The sequence below is a fragment of the Tenrec ecaudatus genome, chromosome 6, assembly GCF_050624435.1.
Source record: "Tenrec ecaudatus isolate mTenEca1 chromosome 6, mTenEca1.hap1, whole genome shotgun sequence".
In the NCBI taxonomy this organism is placed as follows: Eukaryota; Metazoa; Chordata; class Mammalia; order Afrosoricida; family Tenrecidae; genus Tenrec; species Tenrec ecaudatus.
In genome coordinates, this window is record NC_134535.1 from 130,479,604 (window position 1) to 130,499,599 (window position 19,996).

General features: G+C 51.0%; 1 protein-coding gene across 1 annotated transcript in view; it reads left to right on the forward strand.

Annotated features, from left to right (window-relative positions):
• The window catches only part of CRACR2A (calcium release activated channel regulator 2A), a 96,395-nt gene that overhangs the window by 46,543 nt on the left and 29,856 nt on the right, over window positions 1–19,996 (forward strand). Inside the window, exons 8-11 of the mRNA XM_075553385.1 lie at window positions 1,806–1,877; window positions 7,467–7,512; window positions 9,693–9,799; window positions 13,207–13,543. Coding sequence (XP_075409500.1) covers window positions 1,806–1,877; window positions 7,467–7,512; window positions 9,693–9,799; window positions 13,207–13,543 — 562 coding nt within the window. The remainder of the gene's footprint in view (window positions 1–1,805; window positions 1,878–7,466; window positions 7,513–9,692; window positions 9,800–13,206; window positions 13,544–19,996) is intronic.

Genomic DNA, 19,996 nt, shown 5'->3' on the forward strand with positions numbered 1-19,996 from the left:
TCTTTCCTTTCTTCTACCGTGGTGCAGGGCACCTCCCCTTCTGTCTTTTTTTGTCTGAATTCCTTTCTCTCTCCTTCCTCATTCTTGCCCTCCCTCCCTCCATCCCTCCCTCCCCGGGACTGGATGTTGATGACAGCCCTGCCTGGGTGGTCTAGACTTCCTGTAAGTGGCTTTAACAAACATACATTTATTCTCTCAAATATGTGTTGGCTTGACGTCCACCTGCAGGGTGCCAGCTCCTGAGGCAGGCTTTCTCTCTGTTGGCTCCCGGTTTAGAAGGAGGGTCTTCATCGGCCCCAGAATTCTCTAGAGGTCTCCATGGGACTTAATAAGAGATTTCCCCTGGGTCTGGATGTTCTCAGCTCTGGGAGGCTGGGTCCAAGGGTGCACTTCACTCCTACCCTTTTTCCCTTGGCGGTATAGCCTCCTCTTCTCTGCTCACTTGTTCAATCTCTTTTATATCTCAAAAGAGATGGACTCAAGAGACAACCTAGTCCTCTAGATTCCATCCTGTGTCTTTAGCATCATTGACACTAGCCGCACATTGTCAACAGGATAGAGGGTAGACTTCACAACACAAGAGGATAATTGCATCACATTACAAAATGGAAGGTCTGGCCTGATATGTACCTTGAGGGAACACAAGTTATTCCACAACACAACCCATGCTGAGCACATTGTTGAGGATACAGATGTAAACAGGGAACACACAGACTCTGACTCCCAGGCTAAGCTGCCCCGTGGTCAGCCCGGAAGGTTCTCTCTGCGTCTCTCTCTCCTCTTCCCCCAAATTCTTGCTATGATCACGCGTTCACACCATGATCTCAATGAGTGTGTGCATATGACACACCAGGCCAGAGATGAGTCATCCTCAAAGAAATATGTGATTGGACATCTTATCAGGAGTCTCGTCTCTGGAGAGGGACCGCATGGGCAGGAAAGTGGAGGGGCAGGGATACAAGCAAGAACATCAGCATGAGGGGTTGACACAGTGGCTGCAACAATGGGCTCAGACATAACCAGTGTGAGCAGGCACAGCACTGGGCAGTGTTTCATTTTGTTGTACACAAGATCATTCTGAGTCGGAACCAACTGGATGGCACCTAACCACACAAGTCAAAGAAAGGAATGCCTAACAGTGAACACTCCAGATAACTGTGAAGATATTTTGGACATTGAGGGGGATTGGAGAAGGGGGAGAGATTCTTCCAGAGCTCTTGAAAACAAACAAAATCAGCACCTTGGGGCGAGGGAGGACAAAATGTGTGTGTGTGTGTGTGTGTGTGTGAAGTTCTACACACATCCTTGAAGATCAGGCTGGAGGAGAGCATTGACTGTGACTCACCTGAAGTCTGGGTAAGGTAGGATTGTTTGGTACCTGGGGAAATGGTGCAGGTGGCAATATGACACAGTGGTGATGGATTGAGGAGAATTTGGGAAGAGAGGTTTTGATTAGCATCCCAGGATGGCCATGGTCTGCCTCTAATCTTTGGAGAGCTATCCACCCCTTTGGACTGTCATTGTCTGTAAATGTCTGTAATACCACCAACCCCCTCCTTTCCTAAAGTCATCCAATTCCTGTTTTATCTCTTCCCTTCCTTTCCCAACTCTTCTCTGTGAGGTTACCAAGATGGTAGATAGGAAAACCTGCATATATTAGGTGTTCTCTAGATGATGGCCCACTGTCCGTAAGTCCTTCTGTGCCCAATGCAGGGCAACTGATCTGGAAGTTCACGTCACACCCTGGTAGTTCCCTCCCCTCCCCAGGCTGTCACTCACAACTCCTGTGCTTGCCTCCCTTGCAGGGAAGTGTACCGTGTGAAGGAGAATCTGCAGCGGGAGAAGTCTGGGCTCCTGAAGCAGCTGGATTTCCTGAGGTGCGTCATTCTGCCTGGGGGTATTTGTGAGCATGCATTCCAGTTGCCTCAGCATGGAGGGCCCAATCTAAGGTGTCTCTGTCTTCCCTACCACATTACTGGAAAGAGACCTTTGTTCCCCAGAGTGCCCCAATGCTGTCTGGACCCCTGAGCTACACCCCTGCCATGATGTTTGTTCCATTCATGCCCCTGTCACCTCCCTCTCTTTACTGTGTGCTCTGCTTCATTCACCCTAGGGCCCTTCTCAGGACCTTGGCTTGTTGGGGGAGTGGTAGCCAGAGGAGGGGGACTAACTTAACTGAGTGTCATGTCAAGGCCAGACATATTTAGAACATTTTTCATGTCCAGCAAAACTGTCAGGCAAGTAGGGCAATTATTGACAGGAAACTAACAAATGAGGAAATTGATATTAGAGAAATTAAGTCATTGACCAGAAGTGATGCTGCTACCCGTGGGTGGAGCCAGAATTCACACCTGATTTTGGCTGGTCCTTCTTACTGTGTTACATTCTGTTGCTGTCTGTGGAAGGAGTCCATGAAGCACAAAGAACGCACTGATAAAGGATGATCTTCAGCCTTCTAAACCTTACTGCCATGCATGCAAGCTCAAACCAACTAGTAAGCCAACCACCCAGCCAACCAACCAATCAAACAGTCAACCAGCCAAACAGTCAACCAGCCAACCAGTCAGTCAACCAACCCGTCAACCAGTCAGTCAACGAACCAGCCAGCCAACAAGCCAACAAGCAGCCATCCAACCAGCCAACAACCAGCCATCCAACCACCCAGCCAAACAACCGATCAGCCAACCAGTTATCCAGTCAGCCAATCAGTCAACCAGTCAGTCAACCAACCAGTCAACCAGTCAGTCAACGAACCAGCCAACCAGCCAGCCAAAAAGCCAACAAGCAGCCATCCAACCAGCCAACAACCAGCCATCCAACCACCCAGCCAACCAACTGATCAGCCAACCAGTTATCCAGTCAGCCAACCAGTCAACCAGTCAGTCAACCAACCAGTCAACCAGTCAGTCAACCAGTCAACCAGTCAGTCAACGAACCAGCCAACCAGCCAGCCAACAAGCCAACAACCAGCAACCAACCAGCCAACCAGCCAACTAACCCACCCAGGTGGCAGGGCCTAGCCAGGAGAGGGAGGAGCAAGATGGACTTTCCTGTATTCTGGTATCTCCTGCCCCTGAACCACCTTTTGGGTGATGGTGAGGAAACAGGACTTGAGTTCTGACTTTAAAAACCACCAAGTGGTTTGGAATCACATTCCAGGTCTGTAAGGAAGTTTCACTTTGTTTTGCTTTCTAAAGCAAGCTAAGGTCACCGCGCCATGCATCTGTGAGGCTACCCAAGGGAAAAGTGCTGCTTCCCACTGAATGCCTTTCAGATTCACCCCCCTCCGGGCGTGCTTCCAACAGGCCTCCCTCTGAAGACGGTGAGAGAGAAGGGCCTGCTGAGATGGCCCAGTTCTAATCCATTTGAGAGGTCTTGATTCTCAGGAAGCCTTTAGTGGAAGGAAGAGAACACGATTTTTGTTTCTGTGGGATTTCCCTCTCCTTTTCCTTACTTAGAAAAAAGATGTACAAGGGTAGGTTCTAAGCGAACGGACAGAGAATGACAGCCCTCTGCACTCTACAAACACTTGCAGGTCTTTCTAATGGGAGGCTAGCATTCAAGCCTGCAGCCTTCCTGTGTATTCGTGGCTATCAGGCTCGGGATAAAAACCCCGGGGAGATGGCAAGGAAGGCCACCAAGGCAGACTCTCTCCTCCAGTGAAGTCACAGGCCAGAGTTGGGTGTGGACTGGGAGGGCATCGGGACGCGGCAGTGTTGGGGAGGATGGCAGTGCAATTGGGCCAGAGGCTGGGATGGGACAAGGACGAGGGGGGTGCTGCTATGGAAGCAAATGTAAGGCATTTCAGGGCACTCAGTCAGGAGCACGGGCTTTGGAGCAGGGCATTGGCACAAAGCAACCTCAGCATATCCCTATGGATTCTCTGTAAGACGGGGCTATTGTTTTGGAACCCTACTGGTGTAGTGGATTAAGTGGTGCACCAGCAACTCTGTGGGAGAACGATGAGTCTGCCTGCCCCAGCATAGATTAGAATCTCAGAAATGCAAACCAATCCTACTCTGCCCGATAGGGTCACTCAGAATCAGAGTTGACTTGATGGCAGTGGGTGGTGGGGTGGGGTGTTCAAGGTGAGTTGCCGAAAGAATCCCTTAGGATGAGACCTCAGACTGGCCCAGTGTCTGTTCCTTTGCCATGTAAGGATCACTAAGGGAAGGGTCCGGCCGGTGACGGGAATCTGTACATGGCTGCGCTGTAATGAGGAGACTGGACCACTACTGTGCCCTCCCTTCCTGTGTGAGTCTGGGTACTTAAAGAAACAAATCCACAGAAACTCATGTATGAGAGTTTTATATAAAGATTAAGTGTGCATCAAGAAAACATCCCAACCCAGTGCTGCCCAAGCCCACAAGTCCAACATAACCCATTAACTCCTATGTCCAACACCAATCCACAAAGTCCCCCTCCATCTCACAAAACACACACTATAATACCAACTGCAGGAGGAAAGCCGAATCAGTGAGCGTGTAAGAATGTCAGCGCTGGCAGAGGTCTCCACACAGCTGCTCCAGCACCCAGGGCTGCATCAGGGTAGGTCCATGCGGCTTCTCCTCAGGGATGTCTTGCAGGAAGTGAGCCTTGCCAGCTGAACCAGGGAACTGGCTAAGGCAGCTGCACCCTGGTGCGACCATCAGAAAGCAAGAGACCAGAGAACTAGAAAGGCTAGGCTCACTGAGCCATTTATCCCTCTGCCCTTCAATTAACCCCACATGTGTTTATCAGCCAGGTTGGCACAATAAACTGACTACCTCCCTTCCCCTTGGAAGTGCTGATTGTTTCAGAGGCCCCTGGCCTCAGATGGGGAGGAGCTTTGAAGTCATCTGGTCGACCTGTTCAACATCTCTGCTTCAGTAGATGAAGTTCTCAACCATCAGCTTCCAATGCATCCTGGGGTCACAACAAGTCTGAGCCCACTAACGCCCCCAAACCCCTCTCTGCTTCTGCCTCTAGCACCTCACTCTTAAACTACTTCACCATCACAAGAGCACCCTTATCCCTATCTACGTCTCTGCCTTCCCGGATGATGGAGAGGCTCTGCAGGCTCCTAGCCAAGGCCACCCCTACCCCCAACTTGTTTCCTCTAGAATATCATGCCAGCCCTTGGTCCCTATCTCCATCCTCCGTGTTTGCTCTTTGTTATTCTTGTTGGTGCTATCAGGTGAGTTCCGTCTCATGGGGACCCTGAACAAAAGAGAACAAGCCACCACCCAGTCCTGTGCCTTTCTCACAATTGTTGTCAGGTTTGAGTCCATTGCTGTATCCGCCACTGTGTCGATTCATCTGGTTGAGGGGCTTCCTCGTTTTGCTGCCCCTCTACGTTACCAACCAGGATGGCCCTCTCCAGGCCCTGGTCTCTCCTACAACGGGGGCAAAGTACATGGGATGAAGTTTTGCCTCTAAGGAGCATTCTGGCTGCGCTTCTCCCGGGACAGGTTTGGAATGTTGGAGGTCTTCTTCGTCAGCACTACCATCATTCAGATGCACCGAGTCTTCTCCCATCTTCTTTATTCATTGTCCGGCTGTCACATGCATATTGTGACACAATTGAAAACACCACGGCTTGGGGCAGGCGCCCCTCGGTCCTCAAAATAACACCCTTGCTCTTCAACACGTGAAAGAGGTCTTGGGTGGCAGACTGACCCAGTGCATGCGTCCTTTGATCTCCTCACTGCGGCTTCCATGAGCTTTGACTGTGGATCCAGGCAAGACGAGATCCTTGACAACTTCCATCTCTTCTCCATTTATCATGATGTTACCAGTTCTGTTGAGGTTTTGTTACATTGAGTTGTAATCCATACTCTTTTTTTGTATATGAAAATAATCTTATTAGGAGCTCTCACAGCTCTTAGAACCATCCATCCATCCATTGTGTCATGCACATTTTTATACATATGTTGCCATCATCATTTCCAAAACATTTTCTGTCTACTTGAGCCCTTCGTATCAGCTCCTCTTTTCCCCTCTCTCTTGCCAACTTTCCCACCCTCGTGAACCCCTTGATAAATTATAAATTATTTTTATTTTCATATCCTAGATCATCCACTGTCTCGCTTCACCCTCATTTCTGTGGTTTGCCGAACTGCAGACTTCGCACTCTTTCTAGAGCCCCGCAATGCAGGCCCTGTCTCTCAGCTCTGCTTTCCCTTTCGGTAGCCCCTGTCCCTCGAACTTCTCAGACAAGTTGTTTATGCTCACTGTCCACAGTTCCTTTCCTCACCCTCTGCTCGGGCTGTCTCCAACCCCTCCCCATAGCTCTTATTCAGGGCACCAGTGAGCCCCTTGCTGCTGAAAGTATTGGTCACATCTCTTTCTAGTCTCAGAATAGCGTCTAAGAGGGTCTTTGGAAAAGGTGAGTCAGCTCATAACACTCCCTTGCCAGGCGCCTGAGCACTCTCCCCCACCCCCACGAGCAGGTGGCTTCATAGTTCATTTAGAGTAAAATCAGAATTCTTACAGTGCCCACGAGGCTGTGAATGGTCACGGCCAGTCCCCCCCAACCCCGCACCTTCTACTTCCCTGCCTGACTCCCACAGAGCACTCACCTGCCCTCCTCACCTTCAGTCTTACACCGGACTTGGCCCAACGCAGGCAGGCTTTGCCCTCGCTTCTTCTGCTGGAAGACCCCCTCCCCGGAGAGATACTCCACGTCGGCTCAGATTCCCCCTGTCCGGGAGGCTATCTCCATCAAGCCAGTGGCCATGGGGTCACGGCCAGCTCATGGTGACCCACTGAGTCAGAGTAGAATCATGCTCAATAGGGTTTTCAGTGGCTACTTTCTGTGCCCCCCCCCAACCCCCCAAGTCGCTCAACAGGAATTTCCTCCAAAGTCCCTTTGGGTGAACTCAACCTGTCAGCCTTTCCAACTCACTAAGGCAACACTCCACCCTCTCTGTCACCCCTTATCCCAAGTTCTTTCTTTATTGTTCTCAGCAGTAATTATCCCCTTCATTAAGACACACGAGGGTAGGGAATGTTTGTGGTGTTCTTTGAGGCCACCTGAAACCTAGAACAGCATCGGACAGATCTGGTGCTCCGCAGAGATTTGCTGATTAAGTGCACGAGTGACAGAAGGATCCTGGGGGTGGGGGGTGAGGGAGTGAGTCCCTTGGGAGCCAGCTAAGCAGATCCACTGGAGGAGCTGGAGTGCCCTGATCTATGAGGACACCCTCTCCTGGTATGAACGAGGTAGTGTAGGATGCTCGGGGATTCTGAAGGCTCTGGGGCATCTCCAGACTGCTTTGTATATCCTTCTTCCTCTCAGTGAATCCACATATAAACCACCCTCTGCCATTAACCACAATCCCCGAGGAAAGAAGTTCTGCACATTCCCTGGTCCTTCTGCACCAAGCCTTCCCGGGGACCCACAAACTAGCTGCTATTGGATGGGTCCACGGCCAACGGCAGAGACAAGTTTCCTGTCTGAACGGATTTCCCTTTATTGTCCGCAGGGAAAGGAACAAGCACCTCCGAGATGAGCGGGACATGTGTTTCCAGGTAATTAACGCTCCCTCCCCCGGGCAGGCCTGCTGGGACTGACCCAAGGACGTCCTGCCGCTGGGTTCTCTCGGTCCTTTTCTGAAAACAAGCAAAATGCACAGGCGGCCCGCTGGGTGACAGTGCACTGATTTTTCCACGGAGTCTCGTGGAGACAGGAGACTCTCCTCTGGGCATGGCCCGACTACAGACTAGGGAGGGCCGCACACATTCCGCAGATGTGGCGATGGTCTTTCTAGCCAGGAGATGGCACGGTTGACATGCCATGGTCACCTTGCAAGCAACATGCTCGTGATTTGGTTCTTCGTCTTCATTGAAATGTCTATCCCTTGATGAAAAGTCTGCCTTTCTTTACAGTGTCGTAAAACGAATCAAAAATGTAGATTCTGTAATTTACATAGTTGATTTGATGTTCGTCTCTTTTTTCTTCCCATCTTCTGGGGCGCTCCACGCCTTCCATACCTGGATGTTATGCTTATATACTTTCGCTCCTTGCACAAAAAGCCTACACTTATTTAAAATATTTATTTAAAGATCTTCACTTTGGGATGCACTACATAAAACCACAGCATCCACGTCCCCTGTGCATCTGTTCCTTTAAACAGTAGCTGAGAGATGCCCTACGAGGCAGGAAAGTGGGGCTTCGCTGCTTCATGGGACTTCCTACTTCTCAGAATTTTCCTGCCAAGGGTTTTAGGTGTGTTTTTGGAGAAGTCACTAACCTCCTTGGACAATGACTCCCAACTGTCCAATTGGTAAACGGAATAACTGCCTTCACCCCCCACCCCACCAAAAAGACTACTGCCATTGAGTCTACTCCAATGCATCATGAGCCTATGCAGACTTTCCAAAGCTGTCAGTCTTTGCAAGAGCACAGAGCCTCATCTTTCTCTCTTGGAACAATTGGTGGCTTTGAACAGAGGACCTTGAAATTAGCAGTGGAATGTTCATCCAACAATGCCACCAGGAGTCCTGATTTTTAATTCTTTTCTACAGCAGAGGGAAGCTTCAGAAACTCTTGAATGGAGCAGGGTGGTCTGTGCTAGACCTTTACCTGAACAGCAGTCAGCAAAAGGCAGTCCATCTGTCCCCAATGAAGCCTAGCTTGGTTTATGACTACCAGACTCCCACGGCCCTCGTTACATCATTCTTCCTATATTCCTCACTGGCAGCCACCATTGCTGCCGCCCACCTGTGTGTACGATTAGAGCACGGCTTAAGCCTACATGTGCTTGTCTGATGATGATAATGATTTTAATTGTTTTAGAAGCAACACTGAGTTCATTTGAAAACTTCCCGGCAAATGGTATCCTAATCCCTCGACCTCGCTTGCCTTCACCTGCCAAACACATTTTGCTTTGAAAGGGGAAGGGAGTGAAGAAACCGAGTGGGAAATAGAAGAAAGAGTGATAAAAATCGTGTTCATGCTGAATAATAATTCAAGATTAATTGGGAATCATTATAGCCGTACCTTCAGGGGATCGGGGAGCTCTGCTGCTATTCCGCATCTCATGAAGGATCCCCGGGAATTGGGGAGAAGGCTGGTTAATGAGAGATTCTTCCTGTGATCTCATTACCCCTCAACTGCCAGAAGCCATCTATCAGGGGGCGCAGGCACAGGGGATTGTGAGGTCCCACTCCACCCAGGCCCGCTCTTGCGGATGTTTGAGCAACTAATCTACACCCTGCTCCTTCCACCAAAGATCTGAAAAACCTTCAGCTGCCTTAGGAGCCATGCACAGGGCCCTGGTTAGTCGGCTCTTTCTCATTTTATCTGAGACTTTGGGGATAAAGAGGAATTGGAGCCACTCAGAGGCGCTGGAGTCAAAGATGCCCCAAGTCTTTTATGCCCATAAATATGTTCCTCTGCATTAAGCACGGACGGCCTATCTTTGTCTTCTTGCCAATTGTCGCCACTCTTGTGAAGGGTAATGGAGTGGACCCCGGGCACGAAAGGATGCCTGCACTCATGTGATGAGATGATTAGAGAGGAGATGGGGGAATTCTCAAGGAGGAAGGGTCACGGCAAGAGGAAAAGCTAGGGACCACTCGCCTACTTCAGAGATTTGTTTAGAGCTTGCTTAATTCGGTGGGAAAGTAGAGTCCTTTTCTGCTTAGACTTTGGGGTGGGCAACAAATCAGCCGGCATAGATCTGAGGGTATTTGTTGTGTTTTTACAGAGAGATAAGGCAGCCAAGACAAACACAGCTGCTTCCAAGGCAGGCTGGAAACAGAGATCTGGCTCTGTGATCGGCAAATATGTGGACGGCAGAGGGATTCTGAGAAGGTACGTCAGCATCGCTGTGCTCCTCTGTTTCTGCTCCTTCCTCCCACACTCATCGCGAGCCTGCTCTGGACCCAGGCTGGATGCCAACTGTCCTACAGGGCAGCAGGTCCTCGGTGGGGAAGCCTGGATTCAGCCACACTCTCTGCCCTGACATTTTACAGGCATGTCCTCTCTGTCGGCTCCATCCTGTGCAGAGAACTCCCCTGAGACAGGCTACTGTCTGTGGAAGCCAGCCCACTCTAGATAAAAGATGGCAACTGAGAGGGACTGAAGGATTAAAGGGAGGCTAAAGAACAGCAGGAAAGAGTGGGGAGGAGACAGTCAATGGAGAGAGGAAGACGGAGGTGGAGCTCTTCCGGGACACAGCTGTGTTGGCTTTGAAAGTTAATTAAAGTGTCATAGGGACTCTCCAATAGTTGAACTCCTTTTACAGACAAGAAGGGGCCTGTGCTCGGGGAAGATGTTTCAATCATTAGCATTTAATTGACCTCAACAATAACAGGTGTTGCTGCTCTTGGAAAGGCCATGATTGACTTTGGCTCCCCAAAGGGCTGGCTCATTGTTCATTTGAAAGACCAGCTGACCCCCTGCTCCTTCCTTCTTCCTTTTGGCACATGTTCCATCCAAATAGATGGATACAGAGAGGCAGAGCAGCCAGGCCCCAGAGTACTGGCAGTGAGGGGGCGGGAGAACATGGGTAAGCATTTAGGACACTCTGGGGGCCGCAGGCACGACATAACCGGCTAGGACAAGGGAAGCAGAAGGGACACCAGTCAGCTTGCCAGTCAAGTCTTTGGACCAGAGCACCAGGGATTCTTTTCTAAATAGCTGGACCAAAAACCAAAACCCAAATCACCGCTACAGAGTCAAGGTCGAGGTCTAAACAGCGGAGGCCCATTGGTCGCTCAGGAGTGAAGACGTCGATTCATTCACTCAACAGGCGTGTGTTGAAGACCTCCTTGGGTCATCTTCTGAAGTTGGTACAGTCTCCAAAGACAAATTAGACTCGGGTCCTGCCATCCAGTCTCAAATGTCATTCAGTAGGCATTCATGGGGTGCCCCCTACGGGCGAGGCCCTGCGCAGCATGCCGGGTATTCAACGGTGAGCACCACTGACCCCATCCTCACCTTCAGGGGGCTTATTGCAAAGTGAAGGCACCCGTGAGACATCAAGTCAGCAGCACCCCATGAATCCTGACTTCTACTCAGAGAGTGACAGAGGTGGCTGGCCCCTCGGGGACTGGCAGACAGCACGTGGTGGCCAAACCAAGAAAAGAATGTAGTCACACGAAGATGAAGGTATCACCGTTCTCAATAGATCTTGAGCATTTCCCCCAATAAAAGCCCCCCTCCTCCCCCAAGAAAGGCTTCCTTTTAGGATCCAGTGACAGGGACATTTCTTTCTGGTTACAAGACCATACAAGGGCTACAGTGCATGGCACACTCAGACACGTACACACCTGCCCTCCCGCAGGCGAGCAGGCCAGAGTGGGTGGAAAGCCAAGTGCCTTCGGAAGGAGATAAGGCTGGCCGGCTCGTACAGATACATGGGAAGGGTCTTTGGAAATAAGGCACTTGGCTTCTATTAAAAACGATTGAGTTTATGAGTAAACATCAAGGTGTTGGTGTGGTTGATGGCAGGGGACCTGGTTTGATGTCAGGGGACCTGGTTTGATGGCAGGGGACCTGAACCAAGCACAGCCAACTTCCGAACGGGGATCCATGGATTTCCTGCTTATTCCCCTCTGCTGTGGCTCGAGCCACTGAGCGGGTTCCAAGCCAGGGTGGCCCAGTGTGGCAGAGTTGAACGGCCCCTGGGTGTGTCCTTGGCTGCAGTCTTGCCCCAGGTCTCTGTCCCTTGCAGAGTGAGTAGGTGGGTCGAACCACCAGCCTTTCAGGGAGGAGTCACGTGCTTAACCAGTGTGCCACCCAGGGGCCTTTGTTGGGCTTTCGGAGTCATGCATATTATAACAGGGTACCACTTCCACTCTCATTCTCCACGGGCCCCATCCCCTCACTCATCAGCCCATTCCGGTTTCATCTTTTTCTTAATCCTTAAGGGAGTGTCGCTGTTGTCCGCTGGTTGGACTTCTGTTTTCATTTTTCCCATTTTGGACAGAATGTTCTCCCTCTCCGACGTCTGTTCCTGTGAGATTATAAACCAGAAGACGTCTTGCACGGTGGTGCCTAGTGACCCTAAAGCAATGACTAGAACTGCCCCGTGGGGACTCCAGGCTGCACATCTTCACCGGAGCAGGCTGCCACATCTGTGTCCTGCAGCGCAGTGGTGGGGTCACGCTGTTGACATCCTGCTTAGCAGCAGAGCACTTAAAGACTGCACCACCAGGGATCCCTCCTTGGAGTTGTGCTCGGCTTGCATTGTTCATCAAGCACCCAGGGGGGCTCCCTCGCTAGGCAGGACCCATGGGTTCTTGGCTCTCACAACGTTTTGGAAGCACAGCCTGTGTGTTGGTGTTATCTCCAGTCATCCAGTCCCCGCACCTCCGACTGATTCTCCTCCTCACACCTGGTGCTCAGGTACTGCTGGAGACAAATACGCTCCCGGGCCTCTGTGGCCACTTCTTCCTGGCCCTGCCCCCCAGGAGAAGGAGAAGGAGGAGGGGAGACAAGGCAGCCCTGGCTTCCTCCCGAGGCCCCAACCCCGACTTACGTGGGCAGCTGCCGTCAAGTCAATCTAAGTTGAATAACCTTGGGGGGCAGACTGAAATTGCCCCAAAGGGTTACCCAGGCAGTGTTCTTTACAGAAGCAGCATGTCACCTCTGTCTCCCAGCGGGGCGGCTGGTGGGTTTGAACCGCTGCACTTTCGATGAGCCCTGGCACACTGTAACCCCATTGCCATCAAGCCTTACAAGCAGGGCAGATGGACTGGGGTTGATTGGCGAGGAAACCACGACTTGGAGAGTTGAAGCTTCTTGCCTAAGGACACACGGCTGCTAGTGCCAGCGCTGGCCCCAGGGACAGGGTCCTTGTTAGCCCGGCTTTGCCCCCCAAGATGGGTTGTTCCTCCCTCATGCCTTCTACTTCTGATTCTCAGCACTCTTCACGGCTGCGGAAAATGTCTTTCTTGGTGTCATTGTCGCTTTAGCCTCCCCTCCTCCGCCATCCAAACTCTCCGTGAGGACAGTGCCCACTCCTGCCCACGCCGTTAGTGTAGTGCCTGGTCATCGTCCCCGCCGCGTCACCATCCAGCACTTCATGGACCTGTGGCGGGTTGGTTCGGGAGCCAGACCGTGCCGACTCTGTTTTGTTGTTGTTTTCTTCGCCCTGTGCCTGGCGCTGTCTGCTCCCACTGCTGCCACTCCATTGGCTCTCAGGCAGTCCTCTGCATCCATGCTGATGGGGTGGCTGACCCGTCCCCTGCTTCCTTCTTCCCCACCCCAAACAGCCCATCGGAGGAGGAAGAGGATGTGTTTGGCATGCTAAGGAGGAGGAGCTCCCTGGGCCTGAGTGGATGCCCCCTCTCAGAAGGGGAGCCGGGAGCCGGGGAGCAGCCAGGGCCTGGGGTCCAGCCCCCTCGGCGGCTCCGCAGAATCATCTCTATTGAAGAAGACCATCTGCCCCAGCTTCTGGACGGCGGCGTCCAGCGGCCGCTGAGCAGATGCCCGGAGGAGCAGGAAGTCTCCGAGCAGCGGGGAGAAGGGCAAGCCCAGGAGGCCCCACCCCTGGAACCCACCCCTACAGCTCCCCGAGGGCAGCCTGTTGGGAAAGAAGCCCTGTCTAAGGTAATAGACATCAACCGAATGCCCTGTCTCCTGCATCGGGCCCCAGAACCCCACGAGACAGCTCAGGAATTGAGAGGTAGCTCAGGCTGTGTGATCCCCACATTGAAGGCCTTCAAAGATCATCATGTGCTTCGTGGCTCAGGGCCACAGGCTCCTGATGAAACCTTCTGGCCCCGCGGCTGGTGGCCCCATCCCCTCCCTCAGGCTCTTGCTCCAACCATGTCTGCGAGCATTTATTAACCACCCTGCTCAGGCGAGGCCCCCTCTCACTAGGCTGCCAGCATTGAAAAGTCATCTGCTTCTTACATTGAACTTCTTCCCTGCCATTAACTGCTCTTCACGGGGCCAATCCTGCTGTACCCAGTCTGCACACCATTGGCTTTTCTCAGTTCTTCCTTAATCAACAAATCCAAAAGATCGCCCTTGTCTTCCCATGTGGCCCTGCTCCTCCCCCCTTTGGGGTAGCCCTGGGCTCCCGCCCTCTGCCGGCACTCCTCACTGGGTCTTCTTGCTAAGGGGAAAGAAGACCCCCCTGAAGGGCCTTCCTGAGGCTTCTGGTCATGGTGCTCCTCCCCCGTTGGTGACCCAGCTTCCCCAAGCCCCCCCCCCCCCCCCCGCACCTGACCTTCGGCAGCAGCTCTGAGAATGCCCACGACCATGTGGGCGAGGCCCCGGTGTGCTGTGACAGCCTTTTACACTTGAGCCATGGCCAATGGCCATTTCCAAACGGCCATCTTAGCCCGTGTGACAGGAAGCCTTCCCCAGCCCCTACACGGTTGGCTCCTTAGGCCTGGCTTAAGATTCTTGCCCCGTAAGATGCCTTCCCAGCACAAGGGGAGAATGGAGACCCGCGAAGCCCCAGCATGGTGGGACCCCCGCCTTCCCACGTGCAATCGCCCTCCTCTTCAGCACTCAGCCCTGCGCTTGTCTGCAGTGGGCCAACGCACTGCCATCCCATCGAGGCCGACGCACAGAGGCTCTAGGCCAGGGCAGAACTACGCCTCTGGGTTTCTGAGATGGCAACTCTTTGTGGGAGTAGAGAGCCTGTTACAGAAGGGATCTTAAATACTCTAGGACACTCCAAGGCCTGCCACAGTGTGTTATCCTCACAGTTGTCGGAAATTCACTCTCCGCTTTCACTGCGGGCAAGTCGAGGCCCCGGGCCCTCTCTTTCCACCGTATTGTGCCGCCATGTTCCCGCTCGTGGACGCAGCCGCAGACAGGGAGTGGGGTTGACTGGAAGCCTCCAACCAGGGTTTGCTCTCGGGGCTGTGAGGCAGCCTCTCCTACGAGGCTCTTGTTGTTGGGTGCCATCGAGCCGGGTCAGGACACTCCGCCGGGTCCCGTGCCTTCTTTATATCAGTTCCTATGTTCGCGTCCACGGTGGCAACCACTGTGTCTGACCTGCTCGTCGGGGCTGGTGGGCAGAAAGCAGTGGCGGTTTCATTGTATGAATCAAACACTTAAAGACACACCCTTTTAAACCTACACTTCCACTTGGAGCAATCCTTCCTACCCCCCCCCCCACCGCCAGAGAATAATCAAAAGCAGATGAAAATTCAGCTGACAAATGTCAGTGTTGTCTGAAATAGACAAGTGTTAGGGCTGGTGGGGAATGTCTGACAACAGGCAAAAGTGAATGAGGGGCTGTGGATCCAGCGGACACCATCATTCACCGCACAGAGACCTGCTCACTAATGAGCCATGCAAATAGCTACCAGTACTCTTAAAAGCAGGATATTGTTACCTATAATATCTAAAATCTCCCCCAATAATCTTTCATCTATCGGTCAATCAATAGATAGGTAGATGAGTAGATAGATGGATGGAGGGATATATAGATGATAGATAGATGGATCGATAGAGGATAGTTTGGAGAGATTTTAGGTATTTTGTGTATATTTAGGAGCCCTGGGACACAGTAGTTAGGAGTTGGGCTGCTAACTGCAAATTCAGCAACTGGAAAGTACCAGCCGCTGTGCAGGAGAAAGACCAGACTCTCTGCTCCCATAGAAAAGTGACAGTCTGGGAAAGCCACAGGAGCAGCTCTGCCCTGTCCTACCAGGCCACCAGGGGTCGCCATCCACTCAGTGGCAGTGATGGTGTTGGTTTTTTTGTGGGGGGGGTCTAGCTCTGTCTACATCTATACTTGTAGCTGTATTTCTCAAAACCAAACTCGCTGCCATTGAGTCAGTTTCCACTTAGAGCCACGCCTCTAGGGTTTCCAGGGCTATAAATCTTTATGAGCAGACAGCCTCCTCTTTCTCCCGCAAAGCAGCTGGTGAGTTTGAACCAACAGCCTTGTAATCAGCAGTCCACAGCTTACCCGGCAGTGCCGGTCACAAGACTCCTTAGATCGATGCATCGATTCAGATATAGATAACCACCCAAACCCGCTGCCATTGAGTAGATTCGCCACCCTGTCTACATCGGGGTCGGAATGAAATCTTTATGAAAGCAAGCGGCCTCGTCTTCCTCCTGCGGGGCTGTAGTTGCATTTGAATTACAGACCTTATTGTTAGCAGTCCAATACTTATGTGCATGTGAAGAAAAATGTGATATATATACACACATATATAATTTCCTTCATATGTGCTTCATGTATATAAATGCAATGTATATAGCATTTTATTATATATAAATATATTTTTTATATGTGGAGGAAAATGCTATATATAAATAAAGAAAAATGCTAGGGTTTTAGGATTCTATATAAATTTTATTTTCCTTTGTACTTTTGCATTTCCGAACTCTTTAAATTAGCATCATTACTTCTGAATACAAGTGTTTGAAGACTTACTAAAGAGGCTGAGGGAGGGAGGAGGAGATCTCCTGAGCATGTGGCAGGTGGGCTGTGCTCAGAGGGGACAGTGGGCCCGCAGCATGACCAATCAAAGCAGACCACAACTGTATGTATCCTTTGTGCCTGAAAAAAAAACATACCTACTACCTTTGGGCCAAAAAGGGACCATGGCATCAGGGCCATTGGGTCCCATGCTGGGATCCACACCTGCCACCTCACACAAGTTTGAGACCATAGGAGGGGGCTGACATTAGAGGCTCGGGCTGAGAGGCCCACAGTGCATGCTTTGGGTGTTGCATGAATGGTGGGGTGAGCAAAGTCATCTGTTTGGGGGGTGTTTTCTGTAGATCATCCTTTCACTTTTTTTAATTAAATAATTTTATTAGGGGCTCATACAACTCCTATCACAATCCATACATATATCGATTGTGTAAAGAACATTTGTACATTCATTTCCCTCATCATTCTCAAAACATTTGCTTTCCACCCAAGCCCCTGGCATCAGGTCCTCATTTTTCCCCTCCCTCCTCACTCCCCACTTCCTCATGAACTCTTGATAATTTAGAAATTATTATTTTGTCATATCTTGCTCTGTCCCATGTCTCCATTCACCCACTTTTCTGTTGTCCATCCCCCAGGGAGGAGGTCACATATAGATCCTTGAAATCGGTCTCCCTTATCCAATCCAAACTCCCTCTACCGCCCCCCCCCTCAGTATTGCCACTCTCACCACTGGTCCTGAGGGGATTATCCACCCTGGATTCCCTGTGTTTCCAGTTCCCATCTGTACCAGTGTCCATCCTCTGGTCTAGCCAGAAATTTAAGGTAGAATTGGGATCATGATATTGGGGAGGAGGAAGCATTTAAGAACTAGAGGAAAGTTGTATTTTTCATTGTTGCTACATCGCACCCTGACTGTCTCATCTCCTCCCCAATACCCTTTTGTAAGGGGATGTCCAGTGGCCTACAAATTGGCTTTGGGTCTCCACTCCGCACTGTCCCACTCATTCACTATCGTAAGATTTTTTGTTCTGTTGACGCCTGATACCTCATCCCTTTGACACCTTGTGATCGCCCAGGCTGGTGTGCTTCTTCCCTGTGCGCTTTGTTGCTCCTGAACTAGATGGCTGCTTATTTATCTTCAAGCCTTTAAGACCCCAGATGCTATATCTTTTGATAGCCGGGCACCATCAGCTTTCTTCACCACATTTGCTTATGCACCCATTTGTCTTCAGCAGTCGTATCAGGGGGGTGATTATTTTTGTACTTTGATGCCTGATAACTGATCCCTTCAGCACCTCATGGTCACACAGGCTAGTGTGCTTCTTCCATGTGGGCTTTATTGCTTCTGAGCCAGATGGCCGCTTGTTTACCTTCAAGCTTTAAGACCCCAGATGCTATATCTTTTGATAGCCGGGCACCATCAGTTTTCTTCACCACATTTAGTTGTTCACCCTCTTTGTCTTCAACAGTTGTGTCGGGAAGGTGAGCATCATAGAATGCCAATTTAATAGAAGAAAGTATTCTTGCATTGAAGGAGTACTTGAGTAGAGGTCCAATGTCCTTCTGCTACCTTAATACTAAATGAATAAATATATGCACATAGATCTATTTCCCCATCCTCATGTATAAATATATTTGCATGTGTACATGTCTTTATCTAGACCTCTATAAATGCCCTCTGCCTCCCAGCTCTTTCCTCTATTTCCTTTGACTTCCCTCCTGTCCCACTATCATGCTCAGTCCCCACCAGGGTTTCAGCAATTCCTCTTAGTTACATTACCCTTGATCATGCCCAAGCAGGCCTCCCACACCCTCCTCCCCACCGATTTGGATCGCTTGTTGTTCCCTTGTCCCTGGGTTTATTAACACCACTACCTTCCCCCCCACCTCCCCTTCTCCCATGTCCCCACAGAACTATCGGTCCCATTGTTTTCTCCTCCAATTGTTCATCCAGCCTATCTTATTTAGACAGACCTGTGGAGATAATAACATGCACAAAAACAAGACAGCGCACAACCAAGCAACAATTTACAACAAAACAATGACAAAAACAAAACAAAACACAAGAAAGAAAAGCATATAGTTAGTTCAAGGATTGTTTGTTGGCCTTTAGGAGTGTTTTCCAGTCTAGTATGTTGGGGCACCACGCCCTGACCCCAAAGTACACCTTCAGCATTCCCTGGGGATCTCACCGCTCCATTCCCTTGCTGTTCTGTTGCACCCTCTTAGTGTTATGCCTCAGTGCGGCGGGATCAGATCAGGTGCAATTCCCACACTGTGTCTCCGGTGTTGTCCCCAGTAGGGCTATGGGTCAGTGAGGGACATCATGTCTTATAGTGGGGCCGGCCATGTGGTTCTCTCTGTCAACTGGCTGCTTTAATTGGAAACATCGACCTTCTGACCTGGTGGGCCATGATGTGCTCCACTCTCTCCTCCTCCCCCTTCATCTGCTCCCATGTGCTCCTATCAGATAAATCCCTCTCCCGGAGCTGTAGATTCAGTGCCGTCCTTTGAAATAAATTCTTCTGAGGGGAGGGGCAGGTGTCCACTTAGTAGTTGGGGTTGGGGCCGGCCCTTGGGGGGCGCGGTTTGTTGCAATTCTATGTTTACTCTAAATTCCTAGAGTTGATCTTGGGCTCCCTCATAAAAACTGCATGGAATTGAGTCCTCTCCAAAAGACTGTTGATGGCTTTTCTCTGAACCTCAAGTATGGCTAATGTCGGCGGCCACTCTATGACAGTGTTTGCTCAGTGAGAAGAACTAAGTCCTCCAAATCCACTTTTCAGTAGATTAGAAGGAGCTCCCACATTGGTCCAGGCAGCGCCGGGCTGGGCCTGGAGGCAGCATTAGGGCCAGCCAGCAGTTCTCGGGAGGAAAGAACCTTCAGTCTAACCAAAAGGACCCTAGGGTGGAAGGCAGACTCCTTCTCTGCCTCTCCCTTGCTGTACCAGGTAGACCTGGTGCCTTTCCTTTCTGGGCTTCAGCATGACCCCCACTCTCGGCCCCCACTCCAACCTCCAGGTGGAGGAGAAGCAGCAGAAAGAAGTGACCCATTTACCCTAGAAAAGCCAGCTAAGGGGCCTGGTATCAAGGGCCTAAGTGAGAGCAGGTGAGAGGAGACAGGAGCAGTATGGAGGGAGGGAAGGCATCCTGCACCAATGGGGCAGGAATGAGAGGCCCGCGCCCCAGCCTGGCTCTCTCTGCCCCTGCCCCTTGATACAAAAGTAAACTCACTGCCATCGAGTTGATTCCGACTCATTGTGACCCTGTAGGACAGACTAGAACTCCCCCTGCGGGTTTCTGAAAGGCTAGTTAGCTCTTTATGGGAGTAGAAAGCTTCCTCTTTCTCCCCAGGTGTAGCTGTTGGGTTTGAACCACCGATCTTTCAGTGAGAAAAACCAGTGTGTAACCTACTTACACCAGCAGAAGCATTTGTTTACAGGCCTGCCTCCTTCTCACGGTGGCATCTGGTCCAGCCCAGGACCTGCATCACAGCAAACTGAAAGACCAAACTCACAGCATCAGGTCGATGCTGACTCTCAGTAACCCTGTAGGTGAGGGTGGAACTGCTCCTATGGGTTTCCGACACGATCACTCTTCACAGGAGTGGAAAGTCACATTTTTCTCCCAAGGAGTGACTGGTGGTT